General features: G+C 37.3%; 1 protein-coding gene across 1 annotated transcript in view; it reads left to right on the top strand.

Moving 5' to 3' along the window:
- MMS22L (MMS22 like, DNA repair protein) overlaps positions 1–27923 on the top strand; it is a 99624-nt gene that overhangs the window by 33927 nt on the left and 37774 nt on the right. The window contains exon 13 of the mRNA XM_017818685.1: positions 2409–2918. Within this exon, the coding sequence (XP_017674174.1) occupies positions 2409–2918 (510 nt within the window). The remainder of the gene's footprint in view (positions 1–2408; positions 2919–27923) is intronic.

Genomic DNA, 27923 nt, shown 5'->3' with positions numbered 1-27923 from the left:
TCTCTCCTGTTGTAAGAAGTGTAGTGAGTCAGTGGCCCTTCCAGCCACATGCAAGACGGGCGGATACTGTGCCCATGAGAAAGTAAGGTGGATGAGGGATCCAAGGTGATTAATAATTTAAAGAAAGCAGTTCCCTGAAGTTTCTGTTGCCAGCTGAGGCTGTAACAGGGTCCAGGAGCTGGGTCCAAGAATCACCTTGGCTTGTGATGATTTACTTCATCTTGCTGGCCAGGCATTGGGTACCCTGGCAACCTGTGCAGTGGTACAACCCAGTTGCCAGACAGGTAATGTAATAAAAGCACAGAAATTGTGTTTGAATTGCATATAAGCCATGTGTTGTCCAAGAACATGCAGACTAACACTTGGTAGGCCTGCAATTTCATTTATATTTAGTTTCTTTTTAATGACTTCCAAAATTTCTCACAATATTTTTTGTGAGGGTTTTAATTTTTCACTTAATTTTGAAACATACTAATTAAGAAGTACAGTCAGTCATTATATTTAAAAAACCATAAAATATATATGCTTTAAATCAAACTCTTGATATTTTATATGCTTACTGAATGAATCCGTGAGACTTTTATTATAGTAATGAGATTGTAGTAGTTATTACAAGGGCTAACTTTTAAATTTTTTTCATTAGATATAGAAGACTTAGAATTAGTTTTGGTTTACAGTTTTGATTTTTTTTAAAAAGATCTTATTAAGTATTAATAAAATTAATTAAAATTTTAGTAAATATTAGTAAGATATTCGTGTACACAAGTAATAAATACATAAGAAACTGCCCATGTGTACAGCACACCTCACCAAGTTATGTGGTGTTTTTTCCAAGAAAGCAGGGTTGTCTTGGCTATCAGAAAAGTATACCTGTCAAAAATATAATGTCTGTGTACACTTCACAAGTTGTTATAGTCAGTAAAGTTTGGGTTTTAAAATCACTACAACTTCATGGAAACAAATATGTTGTTGGATTTAGTATCAGTGTCTTGCTTTATTTTGTGATTTTAATTACCCTGCTCTGTTCTTACTGAAAGCAAATTATACTTATATTTTTGTGCTATTATAGCTTGTTGCTTTCCCTAATTTAAGAGTGGGAATAATAATACACAACACTCAGTGCATTGGTCTGCTCAACCAGTATTCGTAATTTCTACCTTGAAAAAATCAATTACACAAGTAGCAAAATTTAACAGCCTACAGCCATGATTTTGGGATGAACTCTGTTTTCAGCGGCTAACCAAGCATTAATTGATGCATGAAAAATGTAAATGCCTGTCAGTAGTAATTTACTACTAAACAACATTAATTGGATTTGCTGTAATTTTGGTGGCTAGATTTGATAACTTCAGCACCATTTCCAACTATTTTTCCAGGTGACAGAGTAGGAAACCAGCATTTATGGATGTTTAACTACTGTATGTGGAACTTACTTTAAATTTAAGGCGAAGGATATACCCAAGGTTTTAAACCATTTTCATCTTACTCCTCTGTTGTAGGAATGGTGACATTTATTTAAAAGTCCAGATCCAAGCAAAGGTCACAGAAAAGATGTCTTTGCAACTTTAAAGTGGTTGACAAAAACAGAAAGCTTTTACAAAGTAGCAGTGCTTGTCACCATCAGCTACTTATGACTTGAGCACTGTCCCATAAGCAGTACAGGTAAAGTTTACCATCTTCCTGCTGGAGAGAAGTTTCTCTTCCAAATGCCTCAGTTTCCCTGTTTTCTTCCAAACTTGGAGTCTACAGTTCCTTTCATAGTTATGCAATACGGGTTGATACAGACTTTGGAGAAACGCTGTGGAGAAAAGGATTTTCTTTTAGAAATCTTCCTCTCCCTTTTACTGCAGTGATGGTTTGGTAGGTGAGACTTTGATCACAGCAGCTGTAGCAGTATGCCATAACAGAAATCAGTAGCTGATTTCCACATGGAAATAAGAGAGTTTCTAGGGAAGAGGTTGGCATACAGGAATGATTTGCTGTTGCAAAGAGCTGTCATTTGGCAGCTTCCTTTCCTAGCAGCCCTCATGGGTTAGACTTGATTGATATGAAGGCATGGTATGGAGGACACCCATCACAAGTAGAGAAGGTTTAGATGTTTACATTGTGCTTAACTGTGTACTAGAGGTTGGATAGGGAAGAAGGGTTAGGCTGCACCTCGTATTGGAAACACTTAACATGTAGCTTAAAATAGGAGCAGAACATGAAAGGAGCACATTTGTTCCAGTAGCCAAAAGAATAGAAGAGGAGAGAGAAAAAAGGGTATTTAAGATTTAAATGTTATTGGAAGAGGATAACTGTAAACTAAAAGCATGAAAATACAATTTTAATCTCTCAAGCAGATAGAAAAGTTAAGAAACTTACTCTTTCCTGTTTTTTTGTTTGTTTGTTTGCTTTTTTTAATGTAGAATTTATTCCAAGTTCCATCGGAGAAGAATGCAGGAGCTGACAGAAGTGGGGCTGCAGAACTTTTTTAACTTATTCCTCATGCTAGCAATTGTTGTGGAGACAGAAGATATAGTGAGTCGAGTGTTGGATCTTTTGGATTTCCTGGCTCCATCCTCCATCACCATGTCTCAGAGAGCTCTCATCTGGAGAGGTCATTTTGCTTTCCTTTTGATTTATGTTGAGAAGAACATGGACGTTAGCGTCCTAGCTGAGAAAATCTCAAGTGCTTTCCGTGAGAAGGCAAAGGAGTTTTTAGTAAACAAAAATGACTACACGCAGAGACACAATCTCTGGACTCTACTTTCGACCTACGTTGATGGTGTCCAGGAAGTGTTTGAGACTAGCTGCTACTTGAGCCTTTCTGAGGAAAAGTTGCTAAATGATGGCTTTACAATGCTGCTGCCTGCTTGTCGAGGAGCTGAGCTGAGTATGGTCCTGAATTTTCTTCAGGTTGTACTAGCCAGACTTCGGTAAGTTATTTAGTTAAAGTGTGCATATAGACTGGCATGTTGTTTTTGTTTTTAGGGTTAAAGTGTAGTTCATATTAATTTTTTTATTGAAATAGAGCAAAAGGAAAGAGAAATCTCTGGAGGGATGTAAATGATATGTTAAATTTCAAAATCCACCAATACTTCAGTGCATTTTGAAACTCAGAAATGTTTCCTTACTGTTTCAGATTAGGTTTGACATCCCGAGATTTTGTTATAAATTAGTGGCTCTTTAGAAAGTCATCCAGTTGCTACTATTTCAGACAATATCATCTTTCCTTTGGGACAGGGAACTTCAAAATTATTTTCTGTACTAAATTACTTAAATTGGGGGGGTTGTTTTTTTGGTTTTGTTTCTTGACTGAACGTATTCTGTTTTTCAGACTCTTCATTCTGTTTTTTCTCTTTCACCAAGGTTGCATTCAAATACCACAGTTATGGAGATTTAAATACTTGTCTGGGGTTCAATAAGAAAGAAGGAAATCATATTTTACCACTTCAAGCAGTTTTGCTTTGATGTACTAGTTCATTTTTCAACACCCACAGTGCCCTTCAATAAGCATATTTTTTGTCTACTGATGCCTTTGAGAAGCAGTCCTCCAGTTTGAAGCCCAAACTGCCTTTTTTTTATAAGATATTAAGAGGCAGCTATTGATCTGCCATTACTTGAAATGTGCAAGACTGAAATATGTGTAAAGAGCTGTGGAAGAGTACATAATAGGAATACTGAGGCCCATATGCAAGATCTCTCTTTAACTAGGTCCTTTGTTATTGTCTAGTAGTTTGACTACAGCTGTCAATAGCTTATAGATCCAAAGACAACTGTTTTTCAGGCAGTCTTTTGAAAAAAGATGAAGCACAGAACTAAGTTTAGTTGATTTATTATTTATTATTTCAGTTCAACTGAATGTATTTCCTGGAATAAATTGGAGACTTCAAAAATACTTTGACATTTTCTCCATTAGCTAATGCACAGCATTTGTTTTTTTGTTTTTAAAGATGAAATAGGGAGAAATTTGAGACTAGTGAAGAAGTTGCCTATTTTGTAACTTGGCATTATTTCAAAAGCTTTCCAGGACTGGGGGTTATGTGGCCCTCTTGTAGCATTCCAGACTTCTCAGCTCACCACAAACAAAGTACAGGGCAGTATTCGTACCTTTTCTTACAAAAAACAGTTCTGCTTGAAATATTTTAATTATCAAGATGCTTAAACAATAATCAATATGAATATGACAAGAGTCTTGCTTTTAACAGTTCTTTATTGCAGCTCCTGTATTTGTACATTTGGTTACTGTTACCAGCCTATTTATCCCATCTACAGAGAAACTGAATTCCTTAACATTTAGCTCAACTCTGCACTGGTGCAACTTCACCTTGAGTATTGTGTGCAGTTTTGGACACTACAATATAAGAAAGATATTAAGCTATTGGAGGGTGTCCAAAGAAGAGCAGCGAAAATGAAGGGCCTTGAGGGGAAGCCATATGAGGAGTATGTGAGGTCACTTGGTCTGTTCAACCTGGAGAAAAGGAGATGGATGGGAGATCTCATTGCAGTCACAACTTTCTTCTGAGGGGAACAGGAGGGGCAGGCACTGATCTCTTCTCTGTGGTGACCAGTGACAGGACCTGAGGGAATGGCCTGAAGTTATGTCAGGAAAGGTTTAGGTTGGATATTAGAAAAAGGTTCTTCACCCAGAGTGGTTGGGCACTGAAATAGGTTCTCCAGGGAAGCGGTCACAGCACCAAGCCTGTCTGAGTTCAAGAAGTGTTTGGACAATACTCTTGGGCACGTGCTGTGACTCTTGGGAATGGTCCTGTGCAGGGCCAGGAGTTGAACTTGAGGATCCTTGTGGCTTCTTTCTAACTTGGCATATTCTGTGATAAAACACTTTGATCTTCAGGTTGTATTGAACACAAAAATATTACTGATTCTCTCTCCCACTTGGACAGACTCACTGAAAATAGTCCTCTGTTGCCATGCAAGTAAAACAACACTAAAATCACTTTCTTGGTTCAAAAGGTGTGGATGACTTCGTGCTAACCATATATTCAGCTGTTGTTGGCTTGACCAGACTGATTAGGCCTGGTCTGTCTGCAGACTCAAAAAAGGATAAAATGGTTCAGTGCCTGTTTTTAAAATCCAGGCTGATATAAGCTACTAGGCCTTTCATAAATGTAATTTCTCTGTACACCACAGTCTAATAATTTTATAATTGTATGACAGAGAATTTACAGGTAGGAAGGAAGTGAGATTACTGATTAAAGAGAGAAGCAGCTCCCTCTAGGCTGTTAGGAAATAATAACTTCATGTGCCACTTTCTGCTAACCCCAGATGATGGCTCACAGGAGCATTCTTTATTACTGATTAAGTAGCATTATGAAAATACTGACTTGGTTACATTAACTAAATGCCTCAGTATTTAAAGCTTAAAATAGCAAATAGTTTTAGCAATCCCCTTTAACATATCTTGTTGAATTGCTGGAATCTCACTCCAGGTTTCCCAGTTGCTTTTCTTTGAGGATACTGTAAAAATTCCAGTCTTTCATTTTCAGATTGAGGTGTAGCCAAAAGCTCTTCTTTAATTATAGCTATTCATGCTGCTATAGTTAAGGGTCTGTCAGCATTTCCATTATAAACCTTTATTTTCAAGGGTTCGTAACACAGCAGCGAAAACTTGCTCTGGGCTAAAACTTGGCATACAAGGGTTTGAAAGTGCGCTTGTTTTCTTTCTTTTTTTTAAAAGGCATCTGAAAAGAAACCCCCACCTTCACTGTTGTTTCATTACTGTGTTTTAAAATAACCCTTTCCAGATTTTTCTTGTATTTTACTTGTCTGCTAGAAAAGTGCTAGTAGCTTTTGATTGTTGTATTTACCTATGCTTAGACTGTTTAAAATAAGCTTTCTTAATCCACTTTTTTAATTGATTGTTACTATTATGATTATTTTGGTGTTTATATATTTAAATAGAACTATGACTTGGCTGGAGAATTCGTTTTTATCAGTTTTTGATAGGTGGTGACTGGATAAGTGGAATCAAGATGCTACTTGCTGGCACTTGCAAGTATTTGATCTTCGTAGTGAGATTCAGTGTGAAGTGTAAGGTTGTATTTTAATACAGTCTCCTTTTTAAAAACATGTAAAATAAACCATAAACAATCAAGAAACTCCCAAAAATCAAAATGTGAAGTGCTTGCTTCCTATGTTTGCTTGAAGGATTCAGCTTCTAGCTTAGACATAAGTTTTTTTCTTTTATTTTTTTTCACGTGTTTAAGCAGTGTTTTAGAATCCTGCCTTTTTTTTTTTTTTTTTTTTTTACTGAAAGGTGAATGCAGGATGTTTGCCCATGTGTGCTTTCATTTGTTCCAGATCTCTAGCACTAACTGTCATCTGAGTGTCTGATGGCACAAAAAGAAACCCTAGGTTAATAAAAATATGGCATTAAATGGATTTGACAGAACTTGCTGTAAAAATGGACACAAGACTTGGAGAAATCTGCTGTACATTCTTGGCACTTCAATATGTTAGTCTTAAAAGAAGCGTTTGAAATACACTAAAATGTCTTTTATTGCAATTGGGTATTGCTCTGACATGAGCATTCTCTTATTTTCATCATCCTGGCATTTAGGTTTTGTGGTGTGTTAGCACAAAGTTACAGGACTATAAAATGTGAGTACATGCCCAGGTGTAAAATCGCTGCTGTGCTCCAAACATCTTTGCCTAGTTTCAGGGAGACCTACTACTAATTCTCATAGCAGAAATGAGAAGTACCACAAACCTAATACTGTAATAAGCAGTAATTTTATTTTGAAAACAATTCTTATGTATTTATGCCTATTTTTTGCCAATTTTTAAAAATATTGCTGTGTTAATTTCATAAGCTCTTACAGGAATACTGACTAGGTAAACCCGTCTCTAGTTAAAAGTTGCATTAATAATTGGGCCGTGGATAACAACAGAACTGAATGTTTCCGTCTGTAGAGTGTGTTTAGCCTTGAGGTTGTAAGAGAAATCACGATAGGAATGCATTATCCAGTATATCTTTGCTATGGAAATGTATAGTCATTTGTAATTTTTTTTTGCGTTGTACTTGCCATCAAAACAGCCTGTGGGAAGCTTTTTCGAGACCAACAGAGGCCTCTCTCCCCCTCTCTGTTACCGTGTAAGTCAGCAGATAAGCTCAGGAGGAGAATAGAAAGGTCCTCCCTCCTTTTTTTCTTGCCCCTCAGGGGTTTTAGTGTTAGTCTTTGCAAAATCTTTTTTCTGATGTTGAGCTTCTGAAAACTATATTCAGAAGAGTTTGGAAGAGCATAAGTCTTCTCTTACCCATCCCATCCTGTGAAGATATTTAAAGCTACCAGCTGTGATGTTCTGATAAGCACAGAAGGCAATTCTGTGACTAAGCCACTGAACTGAGAGTCAGATGATGTTAGTTTGGCTCTAAGATCTCCCAGGCTTAATGAATGACCATTAGAAAGTCATTAGAAGTTGCTATGAATTTTGTTTACCTGGGTGAAAAACATGAAATAAATCCTTCCTTTTTCGCTTCACAACATACACCTTATGCCTGGGAAGCAAGCGTGCCTTGCTGTGCTAACTTGACCTATGGCTTAAAGTATTTTTAGTGGGTTTTTTTTTGAAATTCAGGTATTCCATTAATAAAACTGATGTTTGAATGACTGCAATAAACATCTAGTCTCTAAATGCTTTAATGCATGGGAAGCAAGCACTACTGTAGAATATAGCAGCATTTTGAGAGGTTTCTTGTGTCTAAATCCTTAAAAATAATCTGTTACTGTCTTCTGAGGGAATACTGTGTGTGTTCTTAGCTACAGTTGTTGCCTTAAGGTGTGGCTCTTATAATTAAAACTGAATTTTCTGCCTACTTTATGTGGGATTTGAGATTTTTTTTTTCCCAGGTTTTTATTGAGGTTCTTAATTAACATTTTACACCTTTGTCCCTTGTATTCTGATCTTCAGAGATGACTAGATAAAACTGATGTGTGTTTGGATTGTTTCCTCTGAGAATATTACTGTGCTAAGGAGTGAAATGAGAGAGAGTGTGCACTGCAGCCATGTACCTGATACTTTGTTTATAGAAAGTTCCTGTGTATGTATAGCATTGGTCTAGGTTTGCAAGAATACGCAGTTCCACTTTTCACTGTCCATTTCCTTGAATCTGTAGGTAGCCACATTAAAGCTGAATAATTGATTAAAATCAATTTTATATTGATGTTTAAGATGTAATAGAGAGCCTCTGAAGGAGGAGCTGGGGACAGGGCTGGAAAGGCATATCCTATGAGGAGTGTCTGAGGACTTTGGATTTGTCTGGTTTGGAGAAAAGGAGGCTGAGGGATGACCTCATTGCTCTCTACAGCTTACTGAAGAGGGGGAATGGAGAAGGAGGTGCTAGGCTCATTTCCCTGGGCTCCAGTAATAGGACACGTGGGAGTAGTTCAAAGCTGAACCAGGGAAGGTTTAGACTGGACATTAGGAAGCATTTCTTCACTGCTTGGGTGGTCAAGCACTGGAACAAGCTTCCTAAAGATGTGGTCAATGCCCTAAGCCTGTCAATGTTTAAGAGGCAATTGGACAATGCCCTTAATAATTTGCTTCAGCTCTTGATCAGCTCTGATTTGCTTAGATAGTTGGACTAGATGATTGTTATAGACCCATTCCAGCTGCAATATTCTATTCTACTGTGTTCTATTCTAGAATCACTTTAAGAACAGACTGAAACAACAAAAGCTGTCAAAAAAGCTTCTAATTGTTGATGCCCAAAAAAAGTCTGTCTTGGTAGACACCCAAAGCTAAAGAAACTGAAGTCTAGTACTCAGCCATCAATCATGAAGATACACAGTTCTGTCCCCTGTGGTACAGATGGAAACACTTTTCTGTGTTTCATCCATTGTACCCATTTTATCTACCAAAAAATAATCCACATAAGCTTTCTGTAGCCTACCTGACAGCGGTACAAGACTTACTGTTGTGAAAGAGTAAATCCATGAAAAAAAAGAGTGAAATCATATCCAGGTGTACTGAGAACCTGCTGCTTGGGACCCTGCAGTTGTTTAGAGAAATATGTGCTCCTTGAAGGACATAAAGTACAGATTTGTTTTCTGATGGAAGTGTCTCACTTCTGAAACTATTTTCCCCAAATTAACTCTCCTCTCAGTTTTCCTTCTGTTCTTCACATGAGGTGAGAGAATGGCTTTTCATATGGAGTATTTTTTTTTGTGGATGTTAAATAAAAGAAATATTTTTGCCAATAAAACCATTATATGCAAGTAGCCTTCTAATCTCTTAATTTTGATTGTTTCTTCGTTACCTTACAAGATATATATTTCTTCTCTCTTTAGGATATCTCTTGTCAGATTTAAGGCTTATTTAAAATGAACAGAAAGCTGAAGCAATTTTCTTTATTCCATTTCAGTCTCCTAAGGCCTATTTCCCCCTGGTGAGCTCATAGCAACAGGGGGGTTTAAGGGAATTCAGCTTTCTGCAAATTAATGTCTCACATCATGAAAATTCAGGACCTTTTTTTTTTCTATGTCTTGAAAAAGTAATACAGTGAGTGCGAGTATTATTTCTTGCCAGCGGGTGGAAGATGAATGATTTTGTCACAGTTTTACTGCTTGATGAGCAGTGTCCTGAGGGTCAGGCTTAAGTCTGTGTCACTATGCTGCTCATTACTCTTGAGCTAAATAAGGGCTGATTGGATCTAAATTGCCTAGCACATGGGCCACAGATGAGCTCAGTGAGTAGGGGATGACCTGCTATTCAGGCTGGGAGTAACCCCGGTGTGCAAATGCTGCATTAGAACACCGTGGGAGAATGAGAGGCTACCGACCGCTGCCAGCAAAAGAAATCGAAATGTAAAAACTCTTTGATGCTGCAGTGTTAGAATTTGAAATGTAGGAAGTGACAGGTTGATGGTACTTATCAGCTTTGGCTGGATTAGAGAACAGTGTCATCTTGCTTATATAATGACAGAAGAATAAAGCCAGCTCCCAACTACTTGGTGGTGTGGAGCTGCTGCTGTCAGAGTCAATGCTGCCTCCTACTGACAGTCTGTGCAGAAGGATGGAGAAAGCGAATGGTGAGCTGGCTCCAGACAGCTGCTCAGCCTCTCTGGCACCAGAGTGCAGTCTGTGCCCCTGCCCACCTGTGCCCATATGTTTCTGGTCCCTTAGCAGAGAATTGGAAACCTGACTGATACAATAGCAAGTGTACATTCTGGGACAAGAGCAAACCACTGTCTTGGCTATGTCAAGAATGGTTGGACGAGTCAATTATGTGCACTGAACTAAACATATCTGTCTCTGCTTCACCCAAAATATTTCTCCTTGTACTCGTCTCTATTGCTAGCCCCTGTGAAAGGAGTTAGTCTCAGGAGAGGAGAATTAATTTGTACCTATGTGTTTTAAAGAAAGTTGACCTTTAAAGAGAAGAAAAAAAATGTGAACCAACTCCAAGGAGAATCCTTGTGCTAACTGAACACATGAATATACTTGTCTTAATGGAGGAAAATGAAAAGCAGGCAAAGCACCTGCAGGTGCTGGACACAACACAGACTGTAGTACTCCGTGCAGTTCTGAAAGATTCAGTTCAGTGGTTCAGTAGAACAAGCTTTCGGGTTTTCTTTCCACCCACCATTACTCATTTTTTTGAAAACTAATAGCTACGGTGATGAATAGCCACTTGCTTAATTTTTTCCAAATTTGTTTCTGCTTCTCTTACTGACAGCTGTAACTTACTAGTGTCAGCTTCTCTTACTACTCATTTCTGGGACTACCTCATCAGCAAAAACAATTTGTTGTGCTCTCTTGAAAGCAGTGCCTAAATGAAGAGAAGGGATGAATCTAAATACATTATGTGTTTTCTGTTTACTCTTTTCTGGTTTTCTCTTTTCTGGGTATATATTATTTGATTCTTCTTCCCCCGGGATGTTTTCACTTAAGATAAAATTTCTTCTTGGACATAAAACAACTTCTACTGTACTTGTTTCTGGGTATTGTAACCAAAAAAAAAAAAGAGAAAACAGCAGCCTTAAAAGTACAAACAGTTTTTTTGTAAGCCGGTGTGAGTCTTTGGGAATGAGAGAGAAAATTTTCATAGAAAATATCAGTAGTGTAATGCTTCAGCGTTACTTGTATTATCTTAGTATTATTAGTGTTTAATGGCATCACTTCAGTCACTGAAAATGAGGAACAGTTTAGCACAACTACTTGTAGTAAATGAAAATGAGTTACAGAGTTTGTCTCAGTTTGCACATAGCCAAAATTTAGAGGATATTTCTCTATATTTGTTTAGAAAACAAAACCAGAATTGAAAATTATTTCTATATTTTGAAAGAAATTATCATCAACAAGAGGAAATAGTGAAGGCCAAGTACTGAAATAAGGAAGGAGAAGTGCAAATACAACATATGGAATGCTTGGCATGGCAGCTGTACTGTCCATGTGTGGGGAGGTAGTATGCACCATGAGGTGAGAGAAATGGGAGATCTCCACATCTGGGGTTGGTTGAAGTGAGGTAGCTGCCACAGCTGTTACCTCATCTCTCTGTTCTGCCCTTGCTTGTAGACTTTGCTACCTGCTCAGCACAGATGGCTTCAAGATCCAGTATTGTCCCTGCACTAGCAAGTTTCTGCCTGGTGTAGGGGGGAATACCAAAATTGTTTGTGAATGGTAGTTCAGGTGGATTCCCTTGTATCTTAAAAGGAGTGGGAGGTGAGTGTGGTACTTAAGTTTTCACTGCTGTTTGCATGGATATTTATTTATGTGAGTTTGTAAGACCATAGTGGCTGCAAGAAAATCTGAAATTTGGCTGCATCTGATGGCTAACTTTTAACAGTGAGTTTCTCATGTACACAGCCGGTACAATATGAGGAAGCAGGACCTAATGTGACTTGAATATCGTTGTGGGATGTGTTAATAAAACTCCTGCAGGTAAGAGGAGCTGCTTATTCTCTCTTTAGCCGGAGTATTCTGTATGCAGTTCTAGACATGTCAGCTTACAAAACATTTATGAATAAATTGAAAATTGGAAAGAGTCACAGAAGTGAGTGATAAGAGTAGGAAGTTTGTATAAGTTTGATGGAACTGATTTCAGCTGGGAAAAGTTGAGGAGAGACATGCTAGAAGTTACCTAGTATATAAAAGGATGTTGCAGGTTTTCTGTTGTTTTTCGTGCCAGTGAAGATGGAATTGGCTTGATTTGAGGCAGAAGTTTAGTGTGGTTACTTATAGTAGGCTGAAAACTGAACACTCTTGCGGGCTTTAAGAGAGACTTGTGGAACTGAATGATTTTTGGTTTTAGTGGTTTTTTTAGACAATGAATTAGACAAACATTTGCCAGAAAGTAGTTTATATGAGCTTACTAGATTGGTGAGATGAACTCCCTGAATCACTGTCAAGGTGCTACCAAGTCCTTCACTTATGTTTCTGTGGTTTGATATTAAGGAGTGCTCAATGCAGCTGGTGGTCAGATAGTACGGATGCATCCTAAACAGTATTCTGTGCTTTTCCTTACACAACAAAAGTACAGCGCAATTAGAAGATAATGAAAAATAGTACCAGAAACTGTAATCTGCCATAAAATTTAACTTTCGAAACCTGTCATTCATTTTGACGTGTAGTATCTGCACTCTTTTTAATTTCTCTGTTCTACTGGGGGGAAAGAACTGAACCTGTGTAGTGCTCCTGTGTCCTACTTGTTCATGGAATTTCTGGAGTGGGGAAGTGAAGATGGCTTCTCCTGTATACACAGAACAGTGGCCCTGCTGAACAGGGTGATGAGTTTTCAGTGGTAATGTGTTTGAATCTTGAAATTTTCTAGAAAATTACTTTGAAAATGCTTTTTTGGACATTTTCTAAGGAAAGCTAATTGATAAATGGCATGGTAGGTGTACATTGTCCTATTTTATTTGGCTTGGAACAAGTCTAAGTGTCACTAATTGCCAATGGCTAAATGCTCCAGTTTTCTTTACAGATGTACTAAAACAGGGATGGTGAAAATGTGCCTCATGGCAAATGAGTCCAAAATAGTAGGCCACCATATCCTCCCCAAAAATAAACTGGAAAGAGCAGAAGATACTATGCAATGTGTACATCTGCATCATCTCAGGGTCTTATGGGGGTCCTTTCCTGACATTTTTACTGGGTAGAGAAAGGTAAAAGCAGTTTGTAGTTTACTTAGTTGACTGATAAGCTGAAAATACTGTCTATTCTCTCTTCTTTTTTCACGACCAGAAGGCCCTGTTTATCTCTAATCGGGGTTAATTAAAGCCTTAGGGCCATACAGAGTCCCTGCCAATGGCTGTAAGGTACAGTCATAAACAAGGCTGCAGCCCCTCACTGTAGGGAGCTGAGAGGTAACTGTGCGCCTGTCGCAGGCTCTGATAATAGAGCTGTGCTAATGCTTTCAGAAAATACATGAGGGAACTTCTTTGGTCAAATAGTTCTGTTCATTTATTAATTTCTTGGCTGTTATCGAAGAGTTGTATGAAGTGTTTGGTTTTACGTGCATGCTTGGAAATCCCTGTTAAGAGGCAGAAAGCTCCTGGTTCTCTCCATGGTAATGCAGGGACTGCACAGGCAGCCACGGCAGCCATTATGCACGCAGCAGGAGCGCTCACTGCAGCCGGGCATGTGTCATCTTTTATTGAGGGGCAGGAGTAGCGAAGAACAGTCAAGTACAGATGTGCCTGCCAGGACAATGAGGTTTCCTTCTACTGCTTTTTTGCAGTCTTGTTTTCCTTTCAAAAAGTCAACCACAAGAACGAAAAATGAACATTTTCATTGGCATTCTTTTGTTTTCCTGGACAGGAATATATTGATTAGCTATTGGCGCTGTGCATTTGAAAATACTTCAATAAGTATTCCAGGTATCTTGCTAAAATATTTTAAAGCTGCTAAAGATTTGCTCCCAGGGAATTCCTTGAATTCACACCACACCTATATATTCAAGGGTATTCTAAAACAGCTTGATTTGGTGATGAAAAGCTGTGCATGTATTTGTTCAGTGTGTTACATTTATATGGAATTTTGTATTAGGTGCAAAGATGACATCAGAAAGTAATGCCCCTGTGATCATCTCTTAAATAATAATTAACTATAACATAACCATGATTATCCAAACATCATAGGGAGAGTGAATATATTCAGGCAATCAAGGGATTTTACAATGTGATTATTAGGCATTGGGGAGATGTGACCCTGTTTAGGGTAACAGGGAGCTGTGGTTAATTGATGTTAGGATAATCAAATTTTTATTGTTTTATTGCTCTGGGACCCTAGGCTTTGCAAGAGTATATGTGCGTGCACTTAGAAGAAAGAGAAACCCCGAGCATATTGAATTATAAGCCTAAAAGTGAATCTTGAGGTTATGGTTACATTATCTTGATGTACTGAATTACTGCTATGATTATAAGTGTTGAGAAATCATTTATATTGTCTGTAAATCATCCCCATTTAACGTCACAGTGAAAATTCAATACATCTTGATTCTGAGTATTTTGTAAAGGTATCTATTTTCCTAAGACATGAAAAATGACTAGCTTTTTCCAAGTCAAACTGAAAAATTGAAGTTTTTTTTTTCCTGCAGCCAAGAAATTTTTATTGTTTTCTTTCTTGAAGGAAAACCTTTGTGAGGTGTACAGTCTGAATGTTTTGACAGAAAATACAGTGGATACAGTCCCCCTTGAGCTTCATTGTCTTCAAGTTTAGAATGTGAGACAAGAGGAAATGGTATCAAGTTGTACCAGGGAAGGTTTTGATTGGATATTGGGAAAAATTTCTTCATGGAAAGGGTTGTCAAGCATTGGAACAGGCTGCCCAGGGAAATGGTGGTGTCACCATCCCTGGTGGTATTTAAAAAACATGAATGTGGCACTTGGGCACATGATTTAGTGGTGAGGTTGGCAGTGCTGGGTTAATGATTGGACTCGATGATCTTAAAGGTCTTTTCCAACCTAAACGATGCTATGATTCTATGAAACTGTAAACCAGAATTTCATTTCATTGGAGTTCATTATGAAAGGGTTTCCACTGCACTGCTGTGGCACTGAATCTCTGGAATTTCTAGTAGCTCAAACTGCCCTCTGGAAGACTTAACGATTAAGTGTAGCATTGCTACTGTCTAACTGAAAGTTTTTTCTCACTCACTCCTTTTTTTTTTCTGTTCTCTCTCTTTTTTTTTTCCCTCTCTTCCTTGAAACAGAGTAATTTGTGAAAACTCTTCAGCAATCCTATCTCCATGTAAATTAATACTGTAAATTGTGCTGCTAGTGAGGGTGGAGGGAGTAGTAAGAGTGGGTGGGGGGAGAGAAGAATTAAAATCATTCCAATAAATGGTTTAATTTATGCCTCAGCAGTTAAGCATGCTCCTGGTTAACAGAAATACCCTTCAGCTACACAGGATTTGGGAGGGTTGGAGGGCACTCATTTGCACATAAATAGCCATTAACTGATAAATTCCCAGAGGTCTCCTGTTGCATGCTAGTGGTTCTGACCTACTTAGCTAGCTTAAATTTGTTTTACAGAATTATTATAATTCCATCCTTGGTACTTAAACTTTGTGATTAATGCATGCCTCACAATACAATTAAAGTATAATTACACAGTTTTACAGTTTGCTATCATGGTGTTATTATTATTACAAAGAGCTGGATTTTGCAAATATTAGAAGAATTAGGGTTCTGATACCCATCACTTTGCTGTTATTAAGTGATTATGTTAAATGGGACCCCTTTATGTCTCAAGAATGAAGTGGAGAGAGGGGAATCATTAACTAACACATCAGATGGTTTCTAAGTGATTGAGGAAGAGATGTGTGTAGTTGACAGGTGCAAATACCTTTTGTTTGTCTTTGCCAGCTGCCTATGACATGCTCTAGCACATCTGTGCTTCAGTGCTTAAAAAAAGTTTCGTACAAAACATCTCATCTCTGTAATCTTAAAAAATCATTTACATGTGTTAAACATCTGATTTTATTATACTTCATTGAAGCTTTTTATTATACGAACGGGTTTTTTTGTACTCTTATTAAAAGCATGAGCAGCCAGGTACAGAAGTTCAGTAGATCTGTGCAGTGTAGGTTAGGGTATGCGTGCAAAGATGATACAGAACTTTCTCTTGTGCTCTGTAAACTCACAGCAGTTCTCTGAGAGGGATCTTCCTAACTTATCAGTTTGCATGCATGAATGTATCCTATATTTATACTGGCTGGAAATAACAGTAAGTCACAAACACTGCTATTTTAACCTTAACTGTAAGGGTTACCTGGCCTTCCCTATTTTTGGGACCAAACTTAGTTCTCTGGCTACTATTCATTCTTGAAGAAGAGATCCTTGAACTAATGTTACTTGTACATGACCCAAAAAAAAAACCGCTGCTGTACTGCATAATTCTTATTACATCCTTTTTCTTTTCTAATGCAGCTGTATCAGAAGACTTAGGTCTTTACATTAATGATTAATACAATTAGCAAATAAAAGAACTGAAAAAATTTTTAATACTATTTCCCCTATTCCAATGCAAGTTACAAATATGATTTTATTTTGTTTATCTGTGAATTTGTGTTATATTGCAGATTTCACTGGTGGGAAAGGGGTCAATTGATGCATTTTTGGAATTACACATTCTGTTCTTCTAAAGCTCTAGGGTTATACTATAACATTTTTTATCTATAATTGCACAGTGTAAACTCCATATGTGGTACAGAAATTGAATGTTGCACCCTCAAGTCTTATTTGATCCAGTGTCTTGGTTTTCATTTTTCCTTAGTTTAAAAAAACTTGTTGCTTTTGTGGTTTTCTGGTTTCCCTAAGTTGTGCTATTCATTTCTTTAACAATGAAAATATTTCTTCTTTTTAATTCCAGAGAACCAAGGAGTAGAAGGCAAATAGAAATCTTTTCCTTAAAATTACTCCTTTCACATTTGTAATTTTTGTCTGTATTTATGCTGCTACAATGATATAATGTCTGCTTTTGCTGTTATCATTTGCTGTCATTGAGCTCAGAAAACATTGGTCATTATTACTGATGCATGGAAGCGTGCAAACAGGTAGTCGGTAATTATACTTGGAAGAATGTACTATATTTCAGGGCTTCCTACTTGAATATTCCTGAATTGGTTTTATTTCTAGTCTTTAAAAAAAATACTGCATTGAAGTGATTTAAATCATTTTCATGTGGCACTGCGAAAATGCAAAGGCACATTACCAGAAAGAAATGGTCAGCAATAAGAGCTGTTTTGCAAAGTTGGCTTGCAACAACTACCATGATATGTGGAGAAAACAGTTATCCTGTAATAATAAGACTAATGAATTCAGAAATCCATTGATTGAACTGGCTCTGGGTAGATTATGTGCAGGCTTGCTTCGAGGAGAGGAATTTATGAAATGTTTGCCGCATCCAGCAAGCACTGCTGCTATAATACAGCTGCCTCCTCAGTGGTTTGCTTTGATCCTGTGGAATGAAAGGACAGGAGGATCAGCTCAGGTCTAAATGAGATTACAGCTGGTTCGGCAGCTTATCTGGTCTAATGCCAACTAGTGTGGCTTTGCACGTCCTAAGGGGTTTACAACAGAAACTGTTTATTGAGTATCATCGGTTTACTCAACACAAGCAGGCTAATCCTTCCCAGCCTCAGCATGTTGTAGGATTGTGTATGAGCCAAACCAAAAGCTGGTGCAGCCAGGGCCTCCAGAGCCCTTTGTCTCGCTTCATATTGATTTTTTTTTACCTGTGTTAAAGACAGTAAAAAATAAAACCAATAACCAGCCCTATTGTGAGCAAAAGGTTAATCTGACCTAAAAATCTTACAAAAGCGTCTTTTAACCCTAGAAGGGATGGTAGTCTTTCTCTGACTTTTCACTCAAGGGATTTTCTAGTTTAGGGTTTTGAAGAGCAAAAATAGGAAAAGCAGCTTCGACAATTAACTTTGTGTGTATTGAAAGGTCTCTGAATTCTTTCAGCAGCTGCATAGAAAACTTGTTGTTTGTGACATTATTAATGTCATCTGTGGTAGGTGATGCTGCATGGCAAGAACATGACATGCTGAACATAAACAGAGTAGTAGGAGCTGGCAGGTGTCCCAAGGCATGTGCTGCTTTTTCATTATAGTGGTTTCTATATGCCTTTATCAGCTATTTTCTCAATGAAAAAAACAAATATTACAAACTAGGCAAGTGCATCTTAAGAAATTAGGAAAAGTAACGAACAGGCCCATCGAAGCAGAATGTTTTAAAAAATTATGCGCTCCAAGTTTTTAAACAACATCCCTTTCTGTTCTGATATAAAATACAATGGAATATTGGATACGACAGTATTTTATTGAGCATGTGACCTGTCTGAGGTGAGTCTTTTTTGGAAAACGTTACAGCATGGGTCGGATGATTATAAATCAAATATTTTTGTAGTATAGAGAAATAATAGATTAAAGTCCAGGAAGCCTTGCAGAGTAGTAGCAATACATTTGCACTGAAAAGAAATGCAGTACGTTACCAAGTCTGCATTGTTGGGATTATTATTAAATACATATATTTGTACACTGTGCATATTATTGGGGGTAATTAAATTAGTTTTGCCATGATGCAGGAAGAAAATTTGTTGGCATACATATCTGTCATCAACTGTATGTGGCAGACTTAAACTGGAAATTGTTTTGAAGACTGTTGATTACTATCTAAAAGAAAAGATGACAGTAACTTTGAGGAATTATGAAAGGCTGTTTTCTGTTTACTTCATCTAATTGGAATAAATGTTTATTTTAACCTATATGTTAGCAAAGAGGTTACAATGGATACCATGGAGGTATTATGAGTGTTCTGTGGGGAAATTGCTAAAAATGATGTGTAAGATAAAATGTGAACCTTGCTAATACTTAAACCTAATGGACAAGAAGTGTACAAGTTTAAAATGTAATAATAATCCATTTATTTGTATTTTATCAAATCGGGTTCTAAAGCAATAGGTTGTTCTTATGTAGTATTACAGTTTAGCATGTTTGGAGATAAAAATTAGTGTTGGTGATTGCTTAAAGTCTCTTTGTTCAATCATCTGAACAGTGCAAATCCAAGCATTTTGTCAGACTGTGAGAGGTTTTGCCTGGGTAATGCTTCCCACACATACAGTTCACCAGATAAATTATGCGCACGGTTTCACAGCATAGCTGGTGCTGGGAGTTAAATGGATGCCCAGGAGTAGAACTTGTAAAACATTTTCCTGTTAACACTACCAGGCAGAATTGACATTGTCGATGGTACCTTTAATCTAATATACTATCAGTTCTAACAGTGATTTTTACTGTGTTTCAGAGAGGGTGATGATATAAGTTTTTAGCACACCTGCCATTCTTCCTGTATGGCAGAAAATTAGCTCTACTGTCTGTATTACCCAATGTTGGGAACAAAGTAGGGGATGTTTTGTACCCTAAGTAATCTCCTCCACTGAAAAGATATTACGTGAAAAACATCCTTTCCCACAACAAATGCTCCATAAAGAATAAAATTGATTTTTCAGGAAGGAAATAAAATGCTTTGTTTTGGAATTTGGAAACAAGTTAGTTCATTATCTTGAGTACAAGTTTGCCTGCCTTCCAAAATCTCTTTTCTCTCTTGGAGACAAAGATTTTCCCAAACCACTTGCAGTATATGACTCCCAGCAGGTTGCTAGAGAGTACTCATATGCATATAGATTTTGATTTTCTGCAAAGACAGCTAGAGAAGCTGGAGCAAGACAGTTTAATTTAAGAAACCCCACACTTTATTTTAACTACAGCTCCTCTCTCTGTTACAGCCTTGTTTTAAGTTAAGAACATTTTTAAAGTATTTTCTCAGTCTTCCTACCTAAAAAATAGGAATGGCATGATAATAACAGTGCTACAGGTGTAATAATAAGGCAGATGTGTTACTGGAAATTATATTCAGAATCCCTAAAGACATAACTGTGGGTAGTAGTACTTCTATTTTTTGTTTTCAGTATTTGGGGTTTAATATTTTGATACTGTTCCTTTTCTTCTCCTCAGGACTTTGTGTAGTTTTCCTCAGAGTGTCCATTTCACGTCTCCTGATCCCATCAGAAAATATTAATTGAGGTGGCACCCACTCAGCATTTGAATTTTTGCAGCCAGAATGGCTATTTTACCAGTTTGTCAAGTACCAGCTTGGTACTTGAGCCTGGGTGAGGACATACTGAATGAGAGAAACTACAGGTCTAAAACAGGACTAGATAATGGAAGGCACTTGAGACGTGGTAAATTGACTTCAGTAAACTTGTTTCATGCAGTTTGCCAAACTGATGATTTTTTTTTTTTTTTTGCATAACTAAGAAGAATTTTAATGATCCTTACTTGACCACAAATTTACCATCACATTTCTCAAATTTTAAGCTCTTCCAAAATATCCGTATTGTTTCGATATATTTGAATGAAACACTGTGAGCTTAAATAGAGATCCACCGTAGTACAGTGTGGGGAGTCCATCAGCATTGGGAGCCCATTTAACTACTGGGATCTGAATTGTAACAAGTCATAAACTTAAGGTCAACCTGTTAAGCTTTAGTTTTTATTTTAGCTATCTGTACTGTGTGAAAAATGACTCTTTTAAAAAGTGTAAACAGTAGCTTACAGAAGAGATGAACTTGTCTCATCATTATAATTCTCTGTCAACTGCTATTATCCTGATCTCAGAGACCCACGGAAGAGCTAAAGGCTGGATTTTGGAAATTATTATATCTAAAAATGGATTTCAGTGCTGGCCTTCAGAACCATTGCTTGGGATTCCAGTCACACTACATGATTATAGTTTCTCATTTTTTTTTTTTTTTTTTTGTGAACAAAAGACAGTAAGGAATTGGTAAAAATTCAGAAAATTTGTTATATCTAAGTCTGGGCTATTGTATAGCTATAGACAGCTATATTTCATTGCCCTCCTGGTGCTCTACAAGAATATGTCTCAAGTAAATTATGTTGTATAAGTAAGCAGCATATTGGATTCCCAGTAAAAGAAAAACATTGAAATACTGATTTAAGTTCAGCAGAGAACCACAAGGATGATTAGGGGTCAGCAGCAAATGCCCTGTGAGGGGAGACAGAGAAAACGGAGTTTTTCATTCTTAGGAAAAGAGGGTTTGGATGGGAGGTGGTGGGTGGAAGGCATTTTGATTTGTAAAGCAATCTAATGGGGGGGGTATAGATAAGGTGGAATTAAACTCATCACAAAGCTGTATAGTAGTAGAAATCAGTGGACTGAGATTGTGGGGAAGGAAGTTTTTATTAGATATAAGAATAAAATTTTCACAACATTGGAACAAATTTCTAAGATAGGTTGTAAAATTTCTCTCCTTGATATTATTGAAGGTTAGCATTGCTTTGAGCCAGGGGTTGGACCAGGTGACCTCTAGAAGTCCCTTTGAATTTAGATTTTTTTGTATGACTGTAATTTTTTATTAAAAATGCACAAAACAAAACAAACACTCTCCCCGAAAGCAAACAAATCCAGCAACAAAAACAAATGGAAATCACGTTTAACACAGAATGTCTAGAAGTTCTACTTGAACAGAAGAGTTTTCTGAAAGATACCTATTTGCAGTCTGCAGTTTGTCTGTATAATTAGTAACATGACTTGTTTTTCACTTCACCATTTCTTCTTTATTTCAGTTTGTCAGATAAAGTGACATTCTAATTGTCACTATAAATTATATTCCTGTATGATCCATTTTATAATGATGTGAAAGGTTTCTGTATAACTTCATGAGTGATTTCAGCCAGAAATGTGCCCTTGCCCCAAAGAATCCTGATGGCATCCTGTGCTGTAGTAGGCAGAGCATTAGCAGCTGGTAGAGGGAGGGGATCCTTCCCTTCTGCTTATCAGTGGTGAGGCCACAGCCCACAGCTGGAGTGCTGTGTCCAATTCTGGGCTACCCAGTCCAAAAGAGATACAGACATGTTGGAAAGAGTCCAGTGAAAGGCTACAAAGATGATTTTGGGACTGGAGCGTCTCTTCTATGAGGGAAGGCTGAAAGAGCTGGGACTGTTCAGCCTGGAATGGAGAAAGCTCAGGGGGATCTTCTCAACGTATAAAACTATCTGAAGGGGGAGGGCACAAAGAGGACAGAGCCAGGCTTTTATCAATGATGCCCAATGACAGGGCCAGAAGCAATGGACACAAGAGGGTCCCTCTGAACATCAGCAGAAGCTATTTTTTTTTTTTTGGGGGGGGGTGGTGTTGGTTTTTTTTTAGTTTGTTTGGTTTTGTTTTGTAGTTTAGGAGGTTTTTTTCTGTGAAGATGACTGAGCACTGGTACAGGTTGTCCAGGGACACTGTGGAGTCTCCATACTTGGACTTATTCAAAAACCATCTGGACATGGTCCTGGGCAATCAGCTTTAGGTGGCTCTGCTTGAGCAGGGGCTTGGACCAGATGGTCTCCAAGGGTTGCTTCCAACTTCAACCCTTAAATGATTCTCTTGATTTCTCAGCAAGAATGGAGAATATGGTTCTTGTACTCAACAAGTACACATTCAAGGCAGGACTGTTGCATGTAGTACTGGGATATTGTTTGATGTGTGGCATCTTTTTAGAACTTTGCAAGCAAAGAGCTCTCTCAGAAGGTCTTGATGGGGTTAAGTGGATCTTTCCTTTGAATGTTTTGAAAAAAGATAGTCTTTAAGAGGGGGCAAATGGTGCTAAACTTATTTGCTGTGACCCTTGAATCTCTGATTGTAATTGTCCTGCTCTGATGGCAAAAAGCAAGAGTTATGGAAGGTTGTTAAAACTGATCTTGTGTACCAGCAGAGATGTGCTGTTTTCATCTAAATACCTAGCAGCTAATACTGTCTGTTCCCTATGTGGCAGGTATTAGCATATATATTTCTAATAAGCTTAAACTTGAATAAAGATAATCTGAAGTGATCTGGACTCCCTGTTCTTTCAAATATAAAATTGTTTGGAAACCAAATTAAGTTTCCTATTAAAAAAAAAAAGAAATTATATCCCTTATAACTTAAAGTTACAGAAACGTAATTACAATTTCTCAGTATTTCTCTAAGAAATCTTTTATATTAAGATGTCCAGTGCATAAAACCAACAACTTACCAAAACCCACAAAATGAAGGGCCGAAGTGTCTCATGGTCAGGGCTGATCACAGAACTTCCAGTGACTCCTCCTTCCCATCAGTGTGTGTGAGTGTGTATAGTGTTTTCCTTTTAAACTCTGATTATGTGAGGTGACATGCCTGCAGTGCAGCAGAGGCTGAGGCACATTTACTGTTCTGACGTTTTAAATGTGAGACAGGGAATTTATTGGGGAATTTTTTCTTAATTTGATCAAAACTAATTGTAATGTCAGCTGCAAATATTTCTATTCAAAATAAGGCTCTTAAGAATTGAAATGCAGCTATTTTAAGTTCTGTGAAATGGCAATGATTTATAAATATTAAATTTGCTTTAGGTGAGGATTTTTGCATGTATGTGAACTAAAATAGGAGACTTCCAACAGCTTAGGATAGTATCAATTTCACTGCAGCCTGTTCAATTTTTTTCTTTGTTTTTCTCTATTTGTTCTTTCAGGCGATTAAAAAATTCTGAATCTGACCTATACTGAAAGTCTGCTTAGGGAAAGTAAATGTCTTTTTAACTGTTTGCATATTCTGTATTGTTCCTTTGAAAAAACTGAGCAGGGACCTGTTCAAAGCAACAAGATGACTCCCAGTGCCTTGAACAGAGCAGAATTTAACAGAGACTGCTTGGCTGAGATCTGTGTGTATGGCTAAGCCCTGCTGCTGGAATGAGTACCTGGACTCACTTTCCTGGGAACTTGAGATTTTGGGACAGCAAAGGGTCACTTTGCGTGTTATGTCTTCCAGTTTGTATTTCGCATTACAGACACAAAGGAAACTGCAATCTTAGCATACGCCTGTGTAGTACAGGGGAGAAGCTAACTTGGCTGAGTACCAGTGAAGGTAATAAAGGAAAATTGCGGTTGGGCTCAAATCAGCTGTCTGTTTCTCCCAACAGTATTCCACAAACTGAAATGTGAACAAGTTGCATTGAATTAACGCAGGTTGTGTTGTCTTTGCTGCTCTTGCAACCTTATCTTTGCTAAATGTGATTAGGAAAAGAAAACAGCTCTCTAACACAAATTTGTTAGGGTGGCTGAGGCAGATGTAATATTCCCCCCCAGAAGACCTAGACAAAGCAAGCTAGAGCTTTGTTGCTTGCATTTAAATTACGGTCATAACAACTTGTCTTTTCAGTGATGCAGTTAAACCCACTGAGAAGGGTTAAGGAGAAAGTGCTAAGTAATATTCTGCAGCTTTGAATGTTTGGCTTTTCTGTACCTTTGTGTTTTAGGATTGTGTGTCTGTTCCTGTTAATATCTTTACTTTGTCTTTGAGAATAGTAAAGATGTTGGGGATTTCTTGTTCTCCCTGTGTATTTTAGAAGTATTACTGAGTGCACACAACATGCTGTCACAGTGAACACAGGGTTCTCTATTACTGTGCTTAGCTATAGAGAGGATTATATTAAACTCTGTAACCTTGCTGGAGCCCCTTTGTACATTGCTGCTGTATTGATAATCCTCACATGATTCAGCTGCAGTTGAAAACCTTTTATTCACAGCATTAACACTTTCCATCCCAGTAAAGATTAGAATCTTTGATATTAGGAGATAAGCCCTTTGAGGTGCAGATAATTTTTCTATTTATTTATTTATTAGTGTGGTCTTGCAACTGTTGGTTTGGATACTACTTCACCTGGGCATATACAGAGAATACTCATGAAGCCTAACCATTTAAAAATGGGTAAAATGATTTACTGATGAATAAATTAGTGATTAATTAAGAGGCTATATGCTGTTTGATTGTTTACAAAGTAGTGAATGCTTTTTTGAAAAATATTTGTGTTCTAAAAGAAACACACAATAACATTTTGGAGTAATTAGGGAAGACATTTCCTAGTGTTCCTCATCCGCAAATGAAGATACAGTATTATCTATGAATTGGTTGCAATGTAAGATGTGTTGACATTTTCTGTTACTAATGCAGACCTGGTAATGAACAGGTTTTCTCTGAAATCTGAAGTTAAATGCATAGAAAAATAATTGGAACTTATTGCCCCATCTTCAGTATTTCACATTGTAGAATCACAATTTTGGTGACACTTGTTTAGCATTTCTTTTAAAGTAAAGGGAATCCAGCCAGTAGAAAAGAATTCCACGCTTGATTTCCTTTCCTTTGTCCATGATTCTGGTATATGCTAGTTCTTTTCCGAATACTTGCTGTTTCTTGTAATGTAGTAGGAATTGTTTCAGGTAGACTGCTGAGCTGTTTTCCATATATTTAAGATCTTAATCAAGCAACCAGTGAAAAGTTCTTGCAGGTTCTTGACACTATTCACTTGCATCTCATGATTATGGCGTCTTTTTGGCCTGGATCATTGCAAGCCTCGCAGAATCCGCATTCAGCTGAGAGTCAGAAGGACAGGACAGGCTGATCATAGCACATTCTAGGTCTCTCTTCTGCTGTATAGTGCATGGGGTAATGGTCACTGCAGGAAGAATGTGATGAAAGAAGTGGTATAACATAGGAGGGAGAACTGGCTGTGCTTGGAGGCCACTTCATTTGTGGGTTTTAGTTTTTCTTTCTTAGTTAAATTCTACAGCAGTTGCTGTGCGTCCACTTTCCTTTTTGAAGGATATCCACATTTCTTCCTGCAATTTCATGAGTTTTAAAATACCCTTTTTTTTTTTTTTATTCTCTTGTCTCTGCCAAGGGTGTAGATGATATCCTGAGAACTTTTGAAGGATATCCACATTTCTTCCTGCAATTTCATGAGTTTTAAAATACCCTTTTTTTTTTTTATTCTCTTGTCTCTGCCAAGGGTGTAGATGATATCCTGAGAACTTTTATTGCTCTCCAGTGAAGGGCAGGAATATTTAGGCTAGTACCACTTTAGCCTTTGTGCAACTTCTGCCATCTGGTAGAAAAAAAGGTGAAGGAGCATGTGTGAATTACACCTAGATTTTGAGTCTTCTTTGTCACACTTATGTGCTACTTCCTTTTGAAAGTCCAGAAGGTGAATTCCCAAAGTATCAATATATTTAAAATTTCAAGAGATGGCTGTGTTCAGAAATGCTGCAGATTGACAAACTAACATCCGTTACTCTGAATGTTAGTTTGAAAATTTTGAAGTGGATTAGGTCATGCTTGCTTTTGCCAGTTTTAGTGATTCCTAGATTTGGAAGATTGTTTAAGCAATGAGAGATAACTTTGGTGATGATATATCATAATGCATTACTGTTTCCATATTGCTGTGGAAAAGATGACTATCTTAAAAGCCTGAGACTTTCAGTTCACTTTTTCCTGTGGTACATACTTTTTACTCTGTTACATTTAAATCTAAAGAATTAGTCAAGAACATAAATCTACTAAATTTCTTTGTATTAGTTTCAGACAAAGAGCCCCATTTCTTGAATTGCATTTCTCTGAAGAAGACACAGCCAAGCTACTTTTTGTGTGAAAGCATTCCTTGTGTGAAAAAAAAACAAAACGGTTTTAAATATTTAGGAACTTTGACTTTAAAATTTGAATAGTGTGTGTCTGGCGTTTTTGCTTATTATGGTATCAGTTGCAATGGTTATGTTTTGGGAGTTTTTCTTTGTTTGTTTTATTTTAATATAACCTTAAACTTGGAAAACTATAACAGAGAGTGCTAGTCTTGACTAACTTTTATGTCAAAATGTAATGTAATGTAATCAAATGCTTTTAATCGTGCAGTTTATAGACTGACTTGTAGAAGATACATGAAACAAACAAAAAAACTTCAAATGGAAATAGTAAAAAAAATTTTCTTATGAGAATCTTAAAAAAATCATAAGTACTAGGTTCCCTATCTATTGATAGCATAATTATTTAATTACAGACATCTTGCATCATCTGTTCAAACACAGTCTGCGGTAATGCGAGAAAATATTGCTGTGATACTTGCGTTATAACATTTGAAAGGATCTGACACATTTTCCCCTGTTTTTCCTATGTTTTAGTGAATATTTCAAGTAATACCTGGGAAATGAAATAGGCTTCAAACCACTAGAAGGAAAAAAGTAGTTGTTTACAGCAGTTAGCTGTTCTTAAAGTGTTTATATCTTCAAAGATCTTTATGTAATTTCCTGAATAGGTTTAGTTATAAATAAAGATCATTTAGTTTAGGGCATTTTCTGTTATTTAACTTGGGAAGGTGACCCTGAGCTAAATTGCAATGTGTAATTTGAATGCCCATGGGCTGCCCTTCATTGGTTTGATTGGGAGAGATTATCTGGATTTCTAATATACTTTAATTATTCTGCTTATATAAATTGTCACATTAGAAGCTTCTTAACTGTTGAGTCTGTTCTGTCAATGATTCACTAACAATAGGAATATACTAGGCTCTTCCATTGAGATTTGAAGATTTATACCATCAGTGAAAGAACTGGAATGGCTCTGTTTAAACCTACTGTATCTTCAATAGTAAAGAGTATGTGCTGTGCTTCTACTCAGGCAGCGATTGATGTGTGATAAATTGAAAGGATCTGTAGCCTTTTTTATTTTGTTAAAAGGCGTTTTTTCAATTAAGGGAACATAATGCAAAATATGTTTTAAGATGTTTGGGGGCGATGTGTTCCTGATGTGCATGTGGAAAAAAAAAAAAAACAAACAAACAAAACAAACCAAACAGTATGAGTAGGATTTTTGGGTGGATGAAGATAGAGTATCTTTTAGCAATGGATAGCTAAGGTTTTACAGAGAAGCTATTGTAACTGAAATCACAAAATGGGTAAGATTGGGAAGGGACCACAGTGAGTCATCTGGTCCAACCTCCCTGATCAAACAGGGTCATCCTAGAACACATTGCATGGAATTGTGTCCAGATGGTTCTTGACTATCTCTAGTGAGGGAGACTCCACAACCTCTCTGGGTGATCTGTTCCAGTGTGCCATCACTT

Source organism: Lepidothrix coronata, unplaced genomic scaffold (genome assembly GCF_001604755.1).
Source record: "Lepidothrix coronata isolate B3197 unplaced genomic scaffold, Lepidothrix_coronata-1.0 Scaffold70, whole genome shotgun sequence".
NCBI classification, from domain to species: domain Eukaryota; kingdom Metazoa; phylum Chordata; class Aves; order Passeriformes; family Pipridae; genus Lepidothrix; species Lepidothrix coronata.
This window is presented reverse-complemented; position numbering and strand designations above follow the sequence as displayed.